Source organism: Lethenteron reissneri, unplaced genomic scaffold, assembly GCF_015708825.2.
Source record: "Lethenteron reissneri isolate LAM-NWPU_2019-01 unplaced genomic scaffold, ASM1570882v1 scaffold_1564, whole genome shotgun sequence".
Taxonomy (NCBI): Eukaryota; Metazoa; Chordata; class Hyperoartia; order Petromyzontiformes; family Petromyzontidae; genus Lethenteron; species Lethenteron reissneri.
In genome coordinates, this window is record NW_026891294.1 from 257 (window position 1) to 20842 (window position 20586).

General features: G+C 47.4%; 1 protein-coding gene across 1 annotated transcript; it reads right to left on the minus strand.

Moving 5' to 3' along the window:
- Positions 1–7781: 7781 nt before the first annotated feature.
- LOC133362649 (uncharacterized) lies at positions 7782–20330 on the minus strand. Its single transcript, XM_061581572.1, has 8 exons — positions 20038–20330; positions 19211–19302; positions 19004–19113; positions 18564–18682; positions 17848–17980; positions 16415–16508; positions 14016–14380; positions 7782–7863 (listed from the first exon to the last, which is right to left on the minus strand). The coding sequence occupies exons 1-8, from the start codon at positions 20306–20308 to the stop codon at positions 7782–7784; spliced, it is 1266 nt and encodes a 421-aa protein (XP_061437556.1). The 5' UTR covers positions 20309–20330.
- Positions 20331–20586: the final 256 nt, after the last annotated feature.

A 20586-nucleotide genomic window follows, 5' to 3' on the forward strand; every position in this document is an offset into this window, starting at 1 on the left:
GCGTAAAAGGAAATGAGCTCGTGCGAACGCGCATCACTTGGCAGTGTCTACCCCCCCCCCACGCAATTGGCGTCAGTTGGTACGGTCGATGTCGTGCAATAAGTAATTAATAATAGAAACCGCACAAATGTGTTAATTAAACAACTTTAAACTTTACGGATGGGGAAACGGAATAGCCTATTCCCACCGCGGGGCTTAGGGCGTGCCGCCTGCCAATTTTATTTCTATGTGAAGCCCACCGTCCAAGCCAAATCCCCCGCAAGCGCGCGGAGACTCTTATATATAAGAAGAAAAGATTGCACTGCCCACACCAACCTCTGTGCATTGTCGTCGTTTGCAATCGCACTTTGCGCCACTCTGCGCAGACCGTCCCTGGACGACGAGCGTCTCTTTGAGAGGGAGCTCAAGGAGGTCCTTGCCCTCGCTGGTGATCAGACGGAAGTGGCGGCGTCTTCGCGGGAGAGTTCACAGGAAGCCGTGGGCAGTGCCACCGTCAACACGGACGACCCCCTATGAGACTCTACAGATTTGTGGCTTTCTGTATGTTTGCACGTGTGTGGACATGTATGATGCTCACTGCCAACACCAGTAACGATTATATGAACCAGTCCTGGGCCTCTCCGAGGTCGACTCAGCCTCAAATGAGTACTTGGTGCAATTCCAGGCGTGGTGCTGGCCATCCACCCCCATGTATGCCGTGCCGACCTTCATACGTGCTCGCTCACGGCAGCTGCCACAACAGCCTCTGAATGGCTGTACGGGGAATCTATGTGTTTGTACGGTGGCTAGGAGATGTTTCACTTCCTCGTCTGGTGTACAGAAGGTCGTGCGTTCGATCCCGACCCTGACGCCTGCTGCTGTATATTTGGAGTTTGCGTGTCTCTCCCCGTGGTCACGTGGATTTTTCTTCGGGTCCTCCAGTTTTCCCTCTACATTTAGAATATTTCGCCGCGATACATCTCCACGTGATAATTGCTCACTTTCTTGAGCTACCATTTGTGATAGCCAAGTCGCTTCTGAAGAAGAGACATTTGGCTCAGTGGGCCTTACCTGATGACACAAAGTTGTTTAGTTTTGCATGGCAGTGCCAGGCCACTGAGGATGCTCATGTGTTGCCCTCTGTTCAAACCACACAGCAGTCTCCTGCTGGCTTTTTCCTAAATCGTATCGTATTCTTTATTGATTTTTCAAAGTCGAGATAAAATCTTGATTTGAAGCTTCAGTTGACTCTGTAGCACTATCACTACGACTGTATTGTTCCCAAAAAAAATTTTCAATAGTAATATTTGGCAAACATTCAATACGTGCCATGACCACATTGGAATACTTGCTTTTATTTGGTAAAGTAATTCTGACCGATCAGAAATATGAAACAACAGTGTCCACAATGCAGCGACCACGACGACGACGGGTAATCACATGTTGTCTAAAACACGACAGACAACGAGACGGGCGAGTCCTCGGAGTCCGCTGGGAAGTCCGACAGCGATGACAGCGACCACAAGAAGCCCTTCTGGAAGTTCAAGGTGCCTAGGGTCACCGCCGCCACCGCCAACAGGAGAGGGAGCAAAGCCGCCGTGGCCAGGGGCAGCAGAACAACGGGCGCGGCGCGTGGAGCCGGGGCGGATGTCGGGCCAGATCCTGCCCCTCGGCAATCAGCGAAGCGCCTCCCCCCCCCGCGTTCAACGAAGCCGGCGTCGCGGATCGTGCCACCGCATCGCCTCTACCCAAGTGGGTTCCTCCAGGTAAGGACAAAGCATCGAAACCACGGCCGGCACAAGCGCACGTGTTTCTAACTCGCACGCCTTTCACGTTTTCCCACGATGAAACCATCCATGGATGTGCCTCACCTCCACTGGGTCTGTCTAGGAAGCTAAGCAGGGATTTGAGCCTGCTAAGTACAATCTTAATTTGGAGCTTTCGTGACTGCAGGAATGACTCTTTGGTTCTTTCGGTAAAGTCACGTATAAAGAGAAAGTAATAAATTAAATACTAGCATACGACGTTTCGATTGCAACACAAGCAATCATCATCAGGAATAAATGAAATAGAAACACAAATCTAGTATACTTAGAAATGGAATGTAATACAACAGAGAGTCGGATAACATAACAGTCTACACCCTACCTGGTTGATTATGTTCTTCCTGAGAATACTACATTTGAGAGAGAGAGATAAAAACACAGAACCAGAAACATATAGACAGACATATAAGCAGACAGATATCACAGAGATACATAGAGAGAGGGAACAAACATAGGCACACAGAGAAAGCAACGTCTCTGTATCGAGGCCTTGATGAGTGATGACCACCGTAGCTCTCCGGGTGATGTAGGTGTGAGAGCGCGAGATGGTCTGCACCTGGCAGTGCCGAGTGTTGCTACCTCGCCGTGAGCGACACTCACGGCGGAGTGGGAACACGTCCACTTGCGGGGTCGACGGAGCGAGGATATCCGAGTGTGTGTGCTAGATTCATTGTTGTGCGAGCGTGAGGGATGGCGGCAGCTTCGGAGAGGCCTTCATCTCGCAGTGGATAGAGCATGTCTGAGTGTGTGTATGCGGAATGCTAATGGAGCAGACAAAACTCTTCAAAGGAAGCAGAAAAAACTAAAAAAGTTTCAAAAAGAGAATGTTTTTTTCATCGAATTGTGACTCCAAATGACGACGTTCTTCTACTTACTTTGGAGGAGTCAATGGTCACGTGGCAACTAAGTGTGTGTAATCCTCAGAGTAACTTTACAATAATGATGAAAAATCCCACGATGGTTTGCAGTCCTTTGTTTATCCACCTATGAACGAAGGCCCCTCCATGTCACCAGAAATAATGACGACTTAGAAAATCGTTGAGAATGTGAGTTAACGTGTGTTACTGTCGTAGCCTAACCCCCCCCCCCTTTAACCACATCAGGTCCGGCCTTGCATCTTGGCCTCTCGAAACGAGCCAAGCTGACGCCTCTCCACCCTGACTCAACATGAAATCACCACGGATCACCACAGATCACCACGGACCACCACAGCCCGCCACAGATCACCACAGATCACCATGGACCACCACAGCCCGCCACAGCCACCAGCCACTGACTCTTTCAACATGCCATGACATGTCCCAGTCAGCCACTAAGCCATTCCACTTGCCACGGTCTGCGAGTGATACATTCCAAACTCTGAGCACTACCACGGTTTGCCACTGAACCATGGCCTTGTCTGGGACAAGCACTTACCCATTCAACCGCCAAGGGCTACTACCACTGACAGCCCAAGTGCAACTCAACTTGCCATTACTCAACGTATACAAGACCCGCCATGCCTCAATAGGTGCGGTCTGCTGTAAGCCGACCTGACTTGCCACCGTAGAGATTGCCGCAGCCCGCTGTGAGGTGACTGCTCGCTGCCTGCAGCCACGGCCTAAAGCACGGCTGCTAGACTGACTTGAACCACCGCCGAAGACAACCTCAGCTGCCGTGGCTGAAATCTGAGGCACAGTTTAACAGTGAAAGCCCTTTATTCCAATTCAATAGCACGTTTTTTGTTAGCACATGGATGAAAATCATCTGAATAACTTAGTTTTAATGCTTTTCGTTAGAGTCTGTAGAGCAGTTTCGTTCTGCATTTAGTTTATTGTTATATAGCACGAGTGTTTGGTGTAAACTTTAACGCAAGACTGGTTATAATTCTGTATGACTTCACGAGATATTGGCCGGACTAGAAATGTTTTCATCCTGGCCTCACTGCACAACTCTCAACCCATTGTCCTGAAATTTAAAGACGTGGCCCAAAATTCAAACGGCTGTTATCTTTCGATTAAAAGCTTTCGTGACTGCAGGGATTCATCTTCTTGGTTCTTTCGGTAAAGTCACGTAGAATGGAAATAATAAAATAATAAAAATTAAACAACAATTCTCACACGACGTTTTGGCCACAACGCAAGCAGAAGAACAGGTGAAGAACAGGTCTGTCGGAAAGACAGACGCTGTCTTTCCGACAGACCTGTTCTTCTGCTTGCGTTGTGGCCGAAACGTCGTGAGAATTGTATTTTATTATGTTTTATTTTTATTATTTTATGATTTCCCTTCTACGTGACTTTACCGAAAGAACCAAGAAGCTATTAACTTGCGGCTACACACCGATATTGTGTTCCCAGGACGCGCAGCCCAAGTTTGCGTCTGCGAGAGAAGAGCTACAGATTCTCCTCGCATTATACGGCTTCCTGTTTGTGCGATTTTGCGCTGTTTATGGGGCAAGCCGGTTCATACCCAAAATTCGCGAGATGCGGTTTCACTTAAGTCACGTGCGGCTACGCGCTCGGATGTAGGACAAGATTGTGTGTGTGTACTGTCCACGCTACTCGGCAGGCAGCTGTATCCTTGTGCGGTGTCGCTTTGTGTGCCCTTTTTGAAACGCATCTTCTACTAGCGCAGACAGCGAGGGAAACCTGTACATTGCACTTGTTAATTTTGACTTGCATCTAGAAGGGTTTAGGGGGGTCTGGATGCAATGTGACTTCGTGCTCCTTTACCAAAAGACATTCCAAACTCTTGCCCTCAGAAATACAATCCAGGTTTTAATGCACACACACACAAGTAAGATGAGTGCAGTCACAGGTAACGGCAGTGTTTGTTTTAAAGCTTTCGTGACTGCAAGGATTCATATTTTTGGTTCTTTCGGGTAAAGTCACGTAGAAGGGAAATAATAAAGTAATAAAAATATAAACCAATTAAATTCTCACGACCTTTCGACTGCAACACAAGCAATCATCGTCAGGTGTGAAAACCACAGCAAGTAAATTTTAAAAAAATTGTATAATTTTATTTCGATTTAAAGCTTTCGTGACTGCAGGGATTCATCTTCTTGGTTCTTTCGGTAAAGTCACGTAGAAGGAAAATAATAAAATAATAAAAATAAAACAAAATTATTCTCACGACGTTTCGGCCACAACGCAAGCAGCCATCTTCAGGTGGAGAATTATTTTATGTTTTATTTGTATTATTTTTTTCTACGTGACTTTACCGAAAGAACCAAGAAGATGAATCCCTGCAGTCACGAAAGCTTTAAATCGAAATTTGTCGTTGTTGTTGTTTGGAGTGGAATCCATGGAGCTGCACAAGTCTACGTCATCACCTTCGGCATCGTCTGCATCGTTGTTGGCCAAGCAGCCTGTTGCTGTCCTGACCCTGGCATCGTTGCCTGTGACGGCGACAATAAAACAGAGTGCCTCCTCAATACGACTCGTGTCTCTCTAAAGTTTCGTGTCTCTCTAAACTAATTCAGCATCAAAGGGAGGGGATAGGGGTAGCATTAATAAAGGGAAGTGTTAATAGTATGTAGCTGCTGATGCTGAATTAGTACTATTCACATACCTGCATTTCCCATATCCTCTATGCTTAATACAATGAACAAAGTAATATAGTATCGTAATTGTATAGTAAATAAATAGCAGTGTGATACACATTAGGGTGGGTAGAATAATACATAGTGTTTATTAAAATGTATAAGGTATAGGGTGGTTTATAGCAATACAGTATGTAATTTAATGTTGGGTTTGTCTATGGCAGTATATAGTACGGTGTAGACTCGTGTGATGTAAGAGAATAAAGTTTAGATGGTAGCATATTATATAATTTTTACGACGTAGAATTGTAATGTATAACTTACAGTTAGTAACTCAGCTTATTGTAGAGTATAGTAAGTATACTGATGATGCTATGTAGTTTATACTTTAGTTGTTTACGTGGTGGTTTTAGTTACTGCAGCTACATACTATTAACACTCCTTCCCTTGATTAATGCTACCCCTACCCCCTTCCTTTGATGATGAATTAGCACTATTCACATTCCTGCATTTCCCATATCCTCTCCCTTTGATGCTGCTAATCCTGCATAATGCACGGGCATATGTAGCACTAATCACATTCCTGCATTTTCCATAAATATGCTAAATTCATCTTGATATGCAAATTCCTTTGTCAAGACGCCCAGCTTATATACATGCTCCAAGCTCGTGTGCTGTTTCATTCAGACTCTGTCGCCTCGACAGACCTGGTCTTCACCTGAGGACGGCTGCTTGCGTTGTGGCCGAAACGTCGTGAGAATTATTTTATTATGTTTTATTTTATTATTTTATTTTCCCTTCTACGTGACTTTACCGAAAGAACCAAGAAGAAGAAGATACGTGGGATCGATTCCCGCATTCTCCAAGCGCAATATTTTTTTAAATCAAATTTTAAATGTTAATTCCCAGCGTTAGTGTCTGTGACATCTTCACATTGGTGAACCAGCTGGAAGTACACTGACCTCTTGTCGCTCTCGATGTTGCTGTTTTGAAGCTCCTGTTAAGACGTTAGAGATGTGACGAGAAATAAAAAAATATAAAAAAATATTATCGAGCTTGGCAGGAGTGGAACAGTCAGCCGTGTGCCCCGTGACGTCACAGACCCCACCACGTGACTCGCACGCCCCCCAGGGGACCTGAAACGTCGGCTGAGCCGCAGTGTTGAGTCTACGGCGCAGCGCGCAGTCTTATCAGTTCTACGGAATCCGAGTCGCACTCGCGTCACGTGGTCGCCTATCCGCACTACGCATTATAAAACGCGCCCTGCCAATCTCACGAGATCGCAGCTGCCTGCAGCCTCCTGCCCGAGGTGTCGGCACGCGACGTCGGACCTCCTCCTCCTGCTGCTGCTGCTGCACTCCACACGAAGACATTGTTGAGTGTGTGAGCTCACAACGACGGAGAAAAGAACTCAAGACCCCCTCCCAAGACGTCGACGCAGCGTTGCGCCGGTGAGCCCTGCGGTAAGGCCTAGTCCCTGGGAGTGCCACCGGTCTCGGCTAGATTGCTCAGCCGGCCGAGGTCGCACCTTGGCCGGCTGGGGCTGGGCTGCTAACCCCCCCCCCCCCCCCCCCCCCCCCGTGACTGCGAGAGTGAGACTTTAGACAAAGGTGCCCCGTGTAGCCTCTAGCAGGATGTAGGGGCAAGTGCTGTTAGTAGCACCTATACACAGACAAAGGTCCCCCGTGTAGCCTCTAGCAGGATGTAGGGGCAAGTGCTGTTAGTAGCACCTACACACAGACAAAGGTGCCCCGTGTAGCCTCTAGCAGGATGTAGGGGCAAGTGCTGTTAGTAGCACCTACACACAGACAAAGGTTCCCCGTGTAGGTGATGGTTTGGTGATAGTTGGTGATGGTGGTGATGGTGGTGGTGATGGTGGATGGTGGTGATGGTTGGTGATGGTTGGGGATGGTGGTGATGGTTGGTGATAGTTGTGATGGTGGTGGTGATGGTGGTGATGGTTGTGATGGTTGGTGATGGTGGTGATGGTTGGTGATGGTTGTGATGGGTGGTGGTGATGGTGGTGATGGTTTGGTGATGGTTGTGATGGTTGGTGATGTTGGTGATGGTTTGGTGGTGGTGGTGATGTTGGTGATGGTGGTGGTGTGGTTGGTGGTGGTTGTGATGATACAGGGAGCTGTTCTCGCTGCATCACAACCCTCAACAGCAACAGCAACGACGACAAGAAGCCGCAGCGATCTGCCATGGAGCGAGCCGGCGGCGGTGGCGGCGGCGGCCGCGGCGGCGTCAGCGGAGGCGGCAGGAGGGCGGAGGACCGGCTCGCACGGCCGTCCGCGGGCCTCGGGGGCCGCTCCAGGCCGTCCGCGGGAGCCCCCCCGCAGAGCGGCGGCGGAGAGCGCCCCGGAGCGCGAGCTGGGGGGGGGGGGGGGGGCGGCGAGGGGGAGAGGGGCGGAGTGCGCCGGGAGAGCGAGAGCGGTGGACGCGACGCGGCGTCACTCGTGGGACTCGTGGGACTCGCGAGAGCGGCAGACGCACACGCCGAGGGAGAACGCCAGACACCTCCAAGCAGAGGGGCTGCGCGCACACAGGGGGGGGTTGCAGTGGGAGGTTCGGGGGGGCGCGGGGGGGGAGGGGGGGGGAGACGGGAGGGGGGGGGGAGGGGAGGAGGCTCGGGGTGGTGGAGCCGGGTCACGGAGAGGCTGCGGCGGGTCACGATCGGCGTGGGTGACGTGGGACTGGCGAGTCCCTTCGGGAGCGGAGAGCGCGGGAGAGCGGGGACGGCCAGAGGGGGGGGCTCGGCCCCCCGGGGGCCCCCCCTCAGCATGAGTCTCGTTTGGCGACTGCCTCGCGACGACGACGGGAGGTTGGTGGCCGTGAGAGCCGCAAGTTCCCCGTTCCCACGGCGGGTTCCCGAACTGTAGAGAGGAGGGGACGTCGTCAGCGGCCCGTTGTTTATGACACTGGTCATAAACACACTATCCTAAACATACAGCACCGTATTGTAACACTAAAGAAGTCACTGACTCGCAACGACTTGCAATCATAAGTGACAGAGTTAATTTCGGGTAAAATCAATGAAAATGGGGAATGCCGATAGCATCAAAATGAGATGTCTAAAACAGCTGCAAAAGTCCAGGCCAGAATTTTTTTTTTGTGTTGACCAGTGTCATCAATGCGTTATCCGCCCGAGTGTTGCCCTATCGCCAATGTGTTTATCTATATTTTGTTGACCAGTGTTATTGGTTGTTTATTGTTTATTGCTGTCGGTGATTTTCGTGTTCACGTTTAAGAGATTAAACGTCCCTTCAATAGCATGACAGTGACACGGGGTGTCTTCTACGCGTGTGTGCGTTGTGTTTATTAAACGCAATAGACAGGAACACATTACGTCAAGCTACATTTCGATTTAAAGCTTTCGTGACTGCAGGGATTCATATTCTTGGTTCTTTCGGTAAACTCACGTAGAAGGGAAACAATTATTTTATTCCATGGGAACCTCATTTGCCAGTAAAAATATGATAATTGTTTTTTTCCCTTCTATCTGGCAACAAAACTGACACCTTTTTACGAGGAGTCATTTTTGCATAGACCACAATACCTGCGGTCATAATGCAAACAAAAGAACATAACTCTGATAATTTGCACTGTCCTTGAAGTTGATTGGTCCACACCCGAGACAGCTTTCCATAGAGCCTAGTCTCACATGGGTTGGACCAGATGACGCCAAAGGCGCAATACGACGCCGATCGTGGAGGAGGAGGCAGTGTCTCTGGGGACGCAGGCAACGAGGGCGCGCGCCAAAGACACAAAGACAAAGATCACCCGTGTAGCCTGCACAGGCTGTTGGGGCAAGTGCTGTTAGCGAGCACCTATAAGGCCGGAACGGTGGAGGAGGGGGTGGGAGGCCAGCACCACGCCCGGCCGCCTTTATCTCCCCAGTGGCGATGTTTACACACCGCACCAGGTACTCATTTGAGGCTGAGTCGACCCGGGGGAGGCGCAGTGCCGGTTCAGGTAATCGTCGCTGGTTTTGGCCGTGAGCGGGAATATAACTCGGGGATCCGGGTTCGTAGTGCAGCGCGCTAACCGCTGCACCACCACTCCTCGCCACACTGACACACACACTGACAGCCTGACACACACACTGACACACACTTTTTAGGACAAAATATATTTAATTACCAATTGCTTAATGATGCAATGCAATCATCTGACCCATAGGTGGCAGCCATCTCAAGCCAGAGGACGAGAGGACTCTAGCCGCCACGCATATAAAGGATTTATAGTGAAAAACTTTGTTTTTTACGGGTTATACTTGTTTTTTAGTTGAAGCGTAAATTATAGGAGGCGGCTATTTTATCTCGCTCCGTGTCTCGCTCCGTCATTATTGCCGATATCAACCGCGTGGCCGGCACGGACGAGGAACGCGCGCAGTGCGGTCCGCGTTGCGCGAGAGATGCCGACGAGAATTGGCAGCAGACAGAACTCCGATTTGCCACGGCGTCGTCCGGGTTTTGTTTATTCGTTGCTCCTTCGTTCGTTCATCATCAAAATCACACTTTTGTGCGTGTAGAACGGGCGCCGCTTGAACCGAGAAGGGGCATTCAAGGGCACGTGGGAGTTGGCGTCTCTGTCACGTGGTACGCGTCACACGGTGTCTGCAACGTGACGAGTTTCTTCCGCTGCTGGAGCTTCCCTTGGCTCGCCCGTCCAAGCTTCAATCTGACGTCGGGACGTTTCCAACAACAACAACACAAACACTCGGCGAGTTCGGCGAGGGAGACGATGAAGGCGAGTTTACAAGCGCCGCTCACCCTCATCCATCAGTCACCTGTGTGAGTGTTAGGTGTGTGTGAGTGTTAGGTGTGTGTGAGTGTTAGGTGTGTGTGAGTGTTAGGTGTGTGTAGGAGTCCTGTGTGTGTGTGAGTGTTAGGTGTGTGTGTTAGGTGTGTGTGAGTGTTAGGTGTGTGTGAGTGTTAGGTGTGTGTGAGTGTTAGGTGTGTGTTAGGTGTGTGGTGAGTGTTAGGTGTGTGTGAAGTGTTAGGTGTGTGTGAGTTTAGGTGTGTGTGAGTGTAGGTGTGTGTGAGTGTTAGGTGTGTGAGTGTTAGGGGTGTGTGTGAGTGTTAGGTGTGTGTGAGTGTGTGTGTTAGGTGTGTGTGTGTGTTATGTTGTGTGTGAGTGTTAGGTGTGTGTGAGTGTTAGGTGTGTGTGTGTGTGAGTGTTAGGGTGTGAGTGTTAGGTGTGAGTGAGTGTTAGGTGTGTGTGAGTGTTAGGTGTGTGTGTGTGTTAGGTGTGTGTGAGTGTTAGGTGTGTGTGAGTTTAGGTGTGTGTGAGTGTTAGGTGTGTGTGTGTAGGTGTGTGTGTGTGAGTGTTAGGTGTGTGTGAGGTTAGGGTGTTGAGTGTAGTGTGTGTGTGTTAGTGTGTGTGAGTGTTAGGTGTGTGTGAGTGTTAGGTGTGTGTGAGTGTTAGGTGTGTGAGTGTTAGGTGTGTGGGTGTGTAGGTGTGTGTGAGTGTTAGGTGTGTGTGTGTGTGTTAGGTGGGTGTGAGTGTTAGGTGTGTGTGAGTGTTAGGTGTGTGTGAGTGTTAGGTGTGTGTGAGTGTTAGGTGTGTGAGTGTTAGGGGTGTGAGTGTTAGGTGTGTGTGTGAGTGTTAGGGTGTGTGTGTGTTAGGTGTGTGTGGTGTTAGGTGTGTGTGTGAGTGTTAGGTGTGTGTGAGTGTTAGGTGTGTGTGAGTGTTAGGTGTGGTGAGTGTTAGGTGTGAGTGAGTGTTAGGTGTGAGTGTTAGGTGTGTGTGTGTTGGTGTGTGAGTGTTAGGTGTGTGTGAGTGTTAGGTGTGAGTGTTAGGTGTGAGTGTTAGGTGTGTGTGAGTGTTAGGTGTGTGTGAGTGTTAGGTGTGTGTGAGTGTTAGGTGTGTGGTGTTGTTGTGAGTGTTAGGTGTGAGTGTTAGGTGTGTGTTAGGTGTGTGAGTGTAGGTGTGTGAGTGTTAGGTGTGTGTGAGTGTTAGGTGTGTGTGAGTGTTAGGTGTGTGGTGTGGTGTGAGTGTTAGGTGTGTGTGAGTGTTAGGTGTGTGTGAGTGTTAGGTGTGTGTGAGTGTGTAGGTGTGTGTGAGTGTTAGGTGTGTGTGAGTGTTAGGTGTGTGTGAGTGTTAGGTGTGTGTGAGTGTTAGGTGTGTGTAGGAGTCTGTGTGTGTGTGTGAGTCTTAGGTGTGTGTGTTAGGTGTGTGTAGGAGTCTGTGTGTGAGTGTTAGGTGTGTGTGAGTGTTAGGTGTGTGTGAGTGTTAGGTGTGTGTGAGTGAGTGTTAGGTGTGTGTAGGAGTCTGTGTGTGTGTGTTAGGTGTGTGTGAGTGTTAGGTGTGTGTAGCTGTGTGAGTGTGTAGGTGTGTGTGTGTGTAGGTGTGTGTAGGAGTCTGTGTGTGTGTGAGTGTTAGGTACTTTGTTGTTTGCGATCCAGAACAGAACATCCCGGTTGACACACCTGGAGGCATCATTACCACACGGCGATTCGCTCAGCTACCCCGACGCAAATATCTGCGCTCAATCCACCACAGCGTCAAAGTGATACTCGCCTGTGCTCCGTCAATATCGACCCGTGTACGAAGGCAAATAAAATATTTCTATCGCGCCACATTGGATTAAAAAACACCGTCAGAAAAGATCGTGTTAACGGTTCAAAGAGAGTTTTTTTTATTGTCAAAACTTGTTTAAACAAATCAATACTGTAGCTATTCCAGGGAATTGCACATTCGAATTGAACGTTCTCATGCGCTGTATGCACCTGGTACCAGTTTACATGAAAGGCAGTGATTGCTACAAAATATAAAGCACATTGCAAAACGTACAGGTGGTTTTGGGCTCCGTATGCAAACTCAAACATTGGATATATTTTTTCCGAGTGGTTTATCCAGAAAAACAATTTCTGAAATTGTACTTTAAAGGTTTTTGGCTTTTAATCAAAGCTCAAGAATATCAACAGCCCTTTTTCAATCCACTCCAAGATGCAGGCAGTGACCAGACGGGTACTTCACCAGTGGTCAGCGCCCAAACAATCAGCAGTTCGGACGTCACCCTCAAACTCGGGTTTCTGAATCCACAGCACAATCACGTTCCTTCACAGTGGCCAGCTAGGAACTTGGTGGGGCAGAAAGCTCGCGGTCACGTGACGCACTTCAACCAATCCGGGAGCGTGCTACACGGTGGGAGGGGCTATGCACGACAGACAAATAATCCCTGGTGGGCAGTGGGGAACTGTTGTTCCTACCTGTAACAAAAATTAACTCGTAAAAACAAAGTTTTTCACTATAAATCCTTTATATGCATGGCGGCTAGAGTCCGCTCGTCCTCTGGCTTGAGATGGCTGCCACCTATGGGTAAGATGATTGTCTGGCAGCATTAAGCAATTGGTAATTAAATATTTTAAAAAATTCCTAAACAGTGTAAAATTTTGGAACAAAATGTTTTCACGAAAATAAATTGTCTCGCACAACGAGTCTGTGTGCAAAATGTCAGCTCGATTGGATGACGGGAAGTGGGTTAAAAACGACCAAAACATTTGCACGGTCCTAAGCAAGCAAGCAAGTGAACTTAATATAAAGGATTTAAAAAAACCCACTGCATATATACGCTTAAGACAGTTCCATGAACACGAAGTGTAGACAGGTGTTGTTCTCTCTACATCTGCTACCAGCAGCAAAGTCTATAAAACTTTGCAGAATGGAACATGTCACAAATCAACTTTATTTAGGCATTTTTGGGGTTGTTATCAAGTAGGTTAGAGCAGACAGGCCCCGTACAACAATCTTCTGGAGTATGAGAACATCTGATTTTGCAAAAACCTTCCCACTTCGTGTTCATCCTTCCAAAAGATGCAGATTTGAAACGATCTTTGAACAGTCGAGCAAATGCAACACAACAAAAAAGCACATTGCTCTGAACATGGCTATCTCCTCTGCATGGAAACAAAACGTGTTGTATATTTCAACTCCAGATGACTTAAACGGCACGTTTTATCTTTAGGCGTGACTTTACCGAAAAAAACAAAGAATAATTCCTGCAGTCACGAAAGCTCCAAAATTAAGAAGGAACAAAACTGACAAGTCAGTCACTTCTTTCTTGGAAGAGACAAGTTCCTGCCTTGGGTAGTAAAGCCAAGATGCTGCTTTATATTTTATTGACTGCATTCTGTAAAAAAAAAAAACTATGCAAGCAAGCTCAAAGGAATTTCGATTTAAAGCTTTCGTGACTGCAGGGATTCATCTTCTTGGTTCTTTCGGTAAAGTCACGTAGAATGGAAATAAAATAATAATAAATAAAAACAGACTCTGTCTTCTCGACAGACCTGTTCTTCACCTGAGGACGGCTGCTTGTGTTCTGGCCGAAACGTCGTTCTTTCGGTAAAGTCACGTAGAAGGGAAATAATAAAATAATACAAATAAAACATCATAAAATAATTCTCACGACGTTTCGGCCACAACGCAAGCAGCCGTCCTCAGGTGGAGAACAGGTCTGTCGACCGTGACTTTACTGAAAGAACCAAGAAGATGAATCCCTGCAGTCACGAAAGCTTTAAATCAAAAGACACCAGCTTATTTACCCCAAGGGCTTTTCATACAAAGTGCATCCCACGGCCCACACAACCTCCCACCATCATCCATCTATCGCTACCCCCCTCCTCTCCTCACTCCAGCCCCTCTTCTTCTTCTTCGATGTCAGAGCATGAAGACAATTTGGCATCTTGCTCCTGGGCACCTCCAGGCTGCTACTGCCTCCCCAGCTGCCAGCACGAGGAAGGGCAACGGCTTGGCGAGCGTGCGCTCGCAAATTGTATTTGGCAATGCTGCTTTTGCGATACCGATTGCCGACAGAGGACAGATTCCTGCCAGAGGGCCGCAGCGCTGGGAACACTTTGGCACGGATGCCGTCCTTGGTGTCGATGCCGTCATCGTCGTCGTCTTCGGAGCTGAGGTGGACTGTCTCTTCACTGGACGAGCGCTGCAGCGTCGTCTCGCTGGAGATCGTGGTGGACACGCCATGCTCTTCGATTCCACTCAATAGCAGTCGCTTTTTGGCTTCTGGGACTCCCAGTTCATCCAAGTCCTAAAATCCAGCGAAATACAAAAAATATGCACACACACACACACTAACTTGTGTTCAGCGATACAACATTGATAATTGTTTTTTTACCCTTCTATCTGGCAACAAAACTGACACCTTTTTACAAGGAGTCATGTTTGCATAGACCGCAATACCTTGCAGTCATAATACAAACAAAAGACATAACTCTGATAATGTGCACTGTCCCTGAAGTTGATTGGTCCACACCCGAGACAAGTATTGTGGTCTATACAAACATGACTCCTTGTAAAAAGGTGTCAATTTTGTTGCCAGATAGAAGGGTAAAAAAACAATTATGATATTTTTACTGGCAAATGAGGTTCCCATAGTGTACGATACAACATTCTTCAAATTTCTGACGACGTGTATTCCTCAGAGCAATTAATGTACAAAATCAGTCGGTATTACCGGTAGGAACCACCTGGTTCCACCAGCCCACAGGGGATGATTGTGTCTGTCCGTCGTGCATCCAAAAATGGGAGGGGTGGGGCTGGGTGGGGAGGGGAGGGTGGGGAGGGGCTGGGTGGGGAGGGGAGGGTGGGGAGGGGGCTGGGTGGGGAGGGTGGGGTGGGGCTGGGGTGGGGAGGGGCTGGTCACCCCGTGGTGCCCTTATAAAACTCAACGTTTAACCTACTCACGCCGGCTTGTGCCCGCCCTCACAGTCGGGCATATTTGCGGAATACACCACGCCGCCGTTGACCCTGGCCATTGACCGAGCAACCCAACGTTCCTACCCGCTCCCTCCGCAGGAGGAATGTGTTTGTTTTGTACCCACTACTGGATCAGGACTCCTCAGCCTCCTCACTCGAGCTATGTGACCACGATCCATCTATCAACGACACACGAACTAATCTTCTCACAACTCGAATCTCTGTGGTGGTCATCCTCTTGGTGATGTGTGCTCTACTTTGGATGCCACTTCCAACACCGTTCTTGTTTCCCAGCCACAATGCAGTCCAGTGATGTTCCCTTGCCCAAGCCCATCTACTTTTTGCAGTTGTCAATGTTTCTTATTTGCATGTTTTGGTATCCACGTGTAATGGGTTCCGGAGACACTTGTAGAGGTAACTTCTTTATTACAATACAACACTCCAACAGTCCTGATACTCTGTTACAGCCTAGGTACACAGCCTAAGTACACAGCCTAGGTACACTACTTTGGCTACGCTCTGGGGTCCTCCGGCTACAATTACCCTAGGGGAGGCTACCTGACCCGACCCAGCCAAGGTGTGGGTCTGGACTCTGGCTTCCTCGGAACTCGCCCTCACAAGGACGTAGAGCCGGGAGTCCCAGAGTCCCACCACTGGCCCTCACAGCGTCCCGGCCCTTACAAGGACAAGCGGGACGAGGGGGTCCAGGGTCCTAAGCTGGCTGGCTGGCGGGTCTTGAGCTGCGACTGGCCCCGATCGTCCAGGGAGCTGCCCTTTTATGCCTCGTGCCCAACGAGGGGTGGGGTTGTGTGCGCCCCCAGGTATCCCACAGAGCACACACAGCCCCCCCGTTGGTGGCGCCAAGGGGCTTAACTGTCTGGGGTGCCTGGGATCCTAGCGCCTGCCGCCAAGGGCTTCTCTGCCTAGGGTCCCAGAGCCCCCTCTTGTGGCACTACAATCCTCACTACTCACCACTCACCACTCACCCTCACCACTCAGCACTCACGCTCACCACTCACCTTCACCACTCACCCCTCTCCCTCACCACTCACCCTCACCACTCACCCTCACCACTCACCCTCACCACTCACGCTCACCACTCACCCTCACCACTCACCCTCACCACTCACCCCTCTCCCTCACCACTCACGCTCACCACTCACCCTCACCACTCACCCTCACCACTCACCCTCACCTACACACGTATTAACTCTTTACAAGTTTAATTCCAACCTTCCATCTTCTCCATGCTTCTTTGTGCATTTTTTATGTTGCAGAAAAACTTGCACAACTTAAAAATAAATCCCAATCCTGTAAACGTAAAAAAACACGCGTAGTTTGCATGGAAGCGTCCGTAGGAACTTGCCTGCAGAGTAACGTCCATCAGCTGTTGGACACTCGACAATCCACGTGAAGTGAAATTCTCCAAAAACTCCAAGCAGTCTATTTGTTTCAGGAAGCTTGAGACACAAAAAAAAAACAACACACACAAGGCTCCAAAATGTTAATACCAAATACAAGAAGCACGAAAAAGTACTTTGTACGGCTGAATTACATTAACATTTTTACTCCATCAACATTGCGATTAGAAATAACATGTGAAGCAACACTTACATTGCTTGTACTGTATATCCCTATGGAAAATAATGACATTTTTTATTGGAAATCCAAGTGCAAAAATCAGCCCAAACTGCATTACGAACTTTGCTTTTCGATTTAAAGCTTTCGTGACTGCAGGGATTCATCTTCTTGGTTCTATCGGTAAAGTCACGTAGGAGGGAAGTAATAAAATAATAAAAATTAAATAATAAAAATAAAACATAATAAAATAGTTCTCACGACGTTACGGCTGCTTGCGTTGTGGCTGAAACGTCGTGAGAATTATTTTATCATGTATATTATATTATAATATTATATTATTTTATGATGTTTTATTTTTATTATTTTATTACTTCCCTTATACGTGACTTTACCGAAAGAACCAAGAAGATGAACTTTGCTTTGTTTTAATTCACCCACCGATTTAAGTATTGTAGTCGAGTATACACAGATAAAACTAAACACTTGAAGAACCCAGACTCGTATATAATAAAGGAGTGTTATAAACAACGCAAGTCAACTAAAAATATCTAATGCAGTGTAGAGTGCTCATCAGAATATCCGAGGCCAATACCAACCGACCTACCCAGTGACTAGGGAAGATGTTGCAGCGTAGAATACGTCAAGGATAAGCCATTTTAATAAAGCAGTTATACATCATGAAATAGAATGGAGCGTGCAGACGCAACAGTAGAAAAGGTTTAGTAGTACAGTGCATATTATTATCATCATCAGAGTTGCTTCTTTCTGTTTGCATTTTTGACTGCTTGTGTTGTGGATATTGCAAACATGATGCCTTGTATAAAGGTGTCAGTTTTGTACCAGTTTAAAAGGGTAAAAACCTACTACTATATTTTGCCACCGCTAAAAGAGATCTCTCATAGAGTAGAAAAGGTTATTTCAGCAAAGAATCCCTTTCATTTATTTGTAATTTTTTTCAGAGCGTGAATGATGATGATCTTTTTGCTTCTTTCGGTAAAGTCACGTAGAAGGAAAGCAACATTAGTATATTATTTTATTATTTTATTATTATTATTATTTTATTATGTTTTATTTTTATTATTCTATTACTTCCCTTCTACGTGGTGACTTTACCGAAAGAACCAAGAAGATGAATCCCTGCAGTCACGAAAGCTTTAAATCGAAAAATGACGATGATGTTTAAAGGTGGCGACGATGATGCACCTAAAGGGCACTTACTTGTAAAGAGCGTTGCCAGGCTTGCCGCTGTCCGGCAGGGTTCCAAGCCGGGCCCGTGGGTTGTCTCCGTCCGGTGGCCGTGGGGGACCATTGGATCCACTCGCTTCACCCGTCACAACATCCTGTGCAACGCCTGCAACCAGTGGATGAGCATTCGCAATAAAACCATTTACACCTCAACACATATACGAGTAATATTGAATTCATCCTCTTGGTTCTTTCGGTAAAGTCATCACGTAGAAGGGAAGTAATAAAATAATAAAACTTCATAAAATAATTCTCACGACGTTTCGGCCACAACGCAAGCAGCCGTCCTCAGGTGGAGAACAGGTCTGTCGGGAAGACAGCGTCTGACAGACCTGTTCTTCACCTGAGGACGGCTGCTTGCGTTGTGGCCGAAACGTCGTGAGAATTGTATTTATCATGGAATTGTATTTTATCATGGACACAGGTCTGTCAGAAAGACAGCGTCTGACAGACCTGTTCTTCACCTGAGGACGGCTGCTTGCATTGTGGTCGAAACGTCGTGAGAATTGTATTTTATTATGTTTTATTTTATTATTTTATTACTTCCCTTCTACGTGACGACTTTACCGAAAGAACCAAGAAGACTGCGTATTACTTTGTGGCAAATTGTGTCGCGTCTTTCAATTCTACCGCATGCCACGTTCCGTGCAGAGAAATGTGCTGCGCCGAGCAGGGAGAGCTTGCGTCACCTGATGAGGAACCTTCGCCGGCACTGGAGGATCCCTGGCTGCCGGCCAAGACTTCCTGTGAACACTCCCTGCGGTGTCGGCTGAGGTTGGACGGCCTGCCACGCAATTCCGTCACGTATCTGGGAGGGAGAAAAAACCCAAAAAATTAACCCTCTTGATATGCAAATTATTTTGTCAAGGCGCCCTTTCCCCCCCCTTCCAACCCAGCGTATATACATGCTCCAAGCCTGGTGGTGTTTCATTCAGACGCTGTCGCCTCGACAGACCTGGTTTTCACCTGAGGACGGCTGCTTGCGTTGTGGCCGAAACGTCGTGAGAATTATTTTATTATTTTTCTTTTATTATTTTATTACTTCCCTTCTGTTGCTACCATTTAATTACAGCAGCAATCGGGAACTTCTCTCGTACGAGCAGCGATTGTCTATTTCGTGTTCACGTACTGTTGTTGCTGCAGGTTGCGCAACACATTGGCATCCGTGGGCAGCGTTCGGATCAGCTCCAGGTTTTCCTTGATTTTCTTTAATATTTCAAAATGTTCTCTCCCGTGCACCTACATACATACAGACCGCAGAGCAAATTCTTTAAAACATCAAATGCTTATTGTGACATGTGATTGCGAGGAATTTCAACGAAAGCAGGTAACTTACCAGGAGGCGAAATATGTCTTCTTGGTCGGATGGCCAATTGCTGCCACAGTTGCTTGCAGTCATCAGCATGTCGTACACCACTTTCACGCAGCCTGAGGATTTGGTTAAGTGGCAAAAAGCGGACAATTTCTTTCAGAATAATACATTGAAATGATGTCATCATGGGACCTCCTTTGCCAGTAGCAAAATATACCAATAGGGGTTTTTCCCCTTTTTTTTTCTGGCAACAAAATTGACACCTTTTGTAAGGAATCATGCTTACATTAACCACAATACCTGCAGTCAAATGCAAACAAAAAACACAACTCTGATAATTTATGCATTGTCTTTGAAACGGATTGGTCCACACCAGAGACAGCTTTCTTTAGAGCTTAGTCTCATATGGTGTTCGACCAGATGACGCCAAAAAGGCGTCATCATGGGACCTCCTTTGCCAGTACCAAAATATACTCATAGGGGTTTTCACCTTTTTTCTGGCAAGAAAACTGACACCTTTTGCAAGGAATCATGCTTACATTAACCACAATACTTGGCGTCATCTGGTCGAAAACCATATGAGACGAGACTCTAAAGAAAGCTGTCTCTGGTGTGGACCAATCAGTTTCAAAGACAATGCATACATTATCAGAGTTGTGTTTATTGTTTGCATTTGACTGCAGGTATTGTGGTTAATGTAAGCATGATTCCTTGCAAAAGGTGTCAGTTTTGTTGCCATAAAAAAGGGGAAAACCCCTATTAGTGAAATTATATAATTTACAAACACCTCAAATATGTCTTAATAGCTAGACAGCATGTGTGTGTGAACAAGGGGCAGTCAAAGTGATCACCTTGGGAGCTTGGATCAGAAGCCGCCTCTCCACTCGGTCGCTGACTGCTGCCAGAAGACACCTTAGGCACTTGTGGGGTGTGCTCAACTGGCTGAGCCTGTGGAGACTGACAAGTCTGGGTTGCTGCCTCTGCCAAGGCAGGAGGATACTGCTGCACAGACTGAGCTGCATTCTGCGTGGTGAGTGAAGGAGCCTTCCAATTGTTTGGAGACTGCTGCTGCTGCTGCTGTTGCAGCTCCTCACCGTCCTGATGCATGCACTGCTCGTCCATTTTGATATCTTGGAGATTTGAAGCTTTCACGACTGCAAGGAATCATACTCTTAGTTTTTTCGGTAAAGTCACGTAGGTAAAAAATGAAATTAAAATAAAATAAAAATCACGACGTTTCAGAAGCAACACAAGCTTCCGTCTTCAGGTGAAACATATTTTGCTGTGACAGTTTCACCTGAAGACGGAAGCTTGTGTTGCTTCCGAAACGTCGTAATTAATTTTATTTTTATTAATTTTTATTTCATTTTTCACCTACATTTTTACATCTCTCCCCGGCG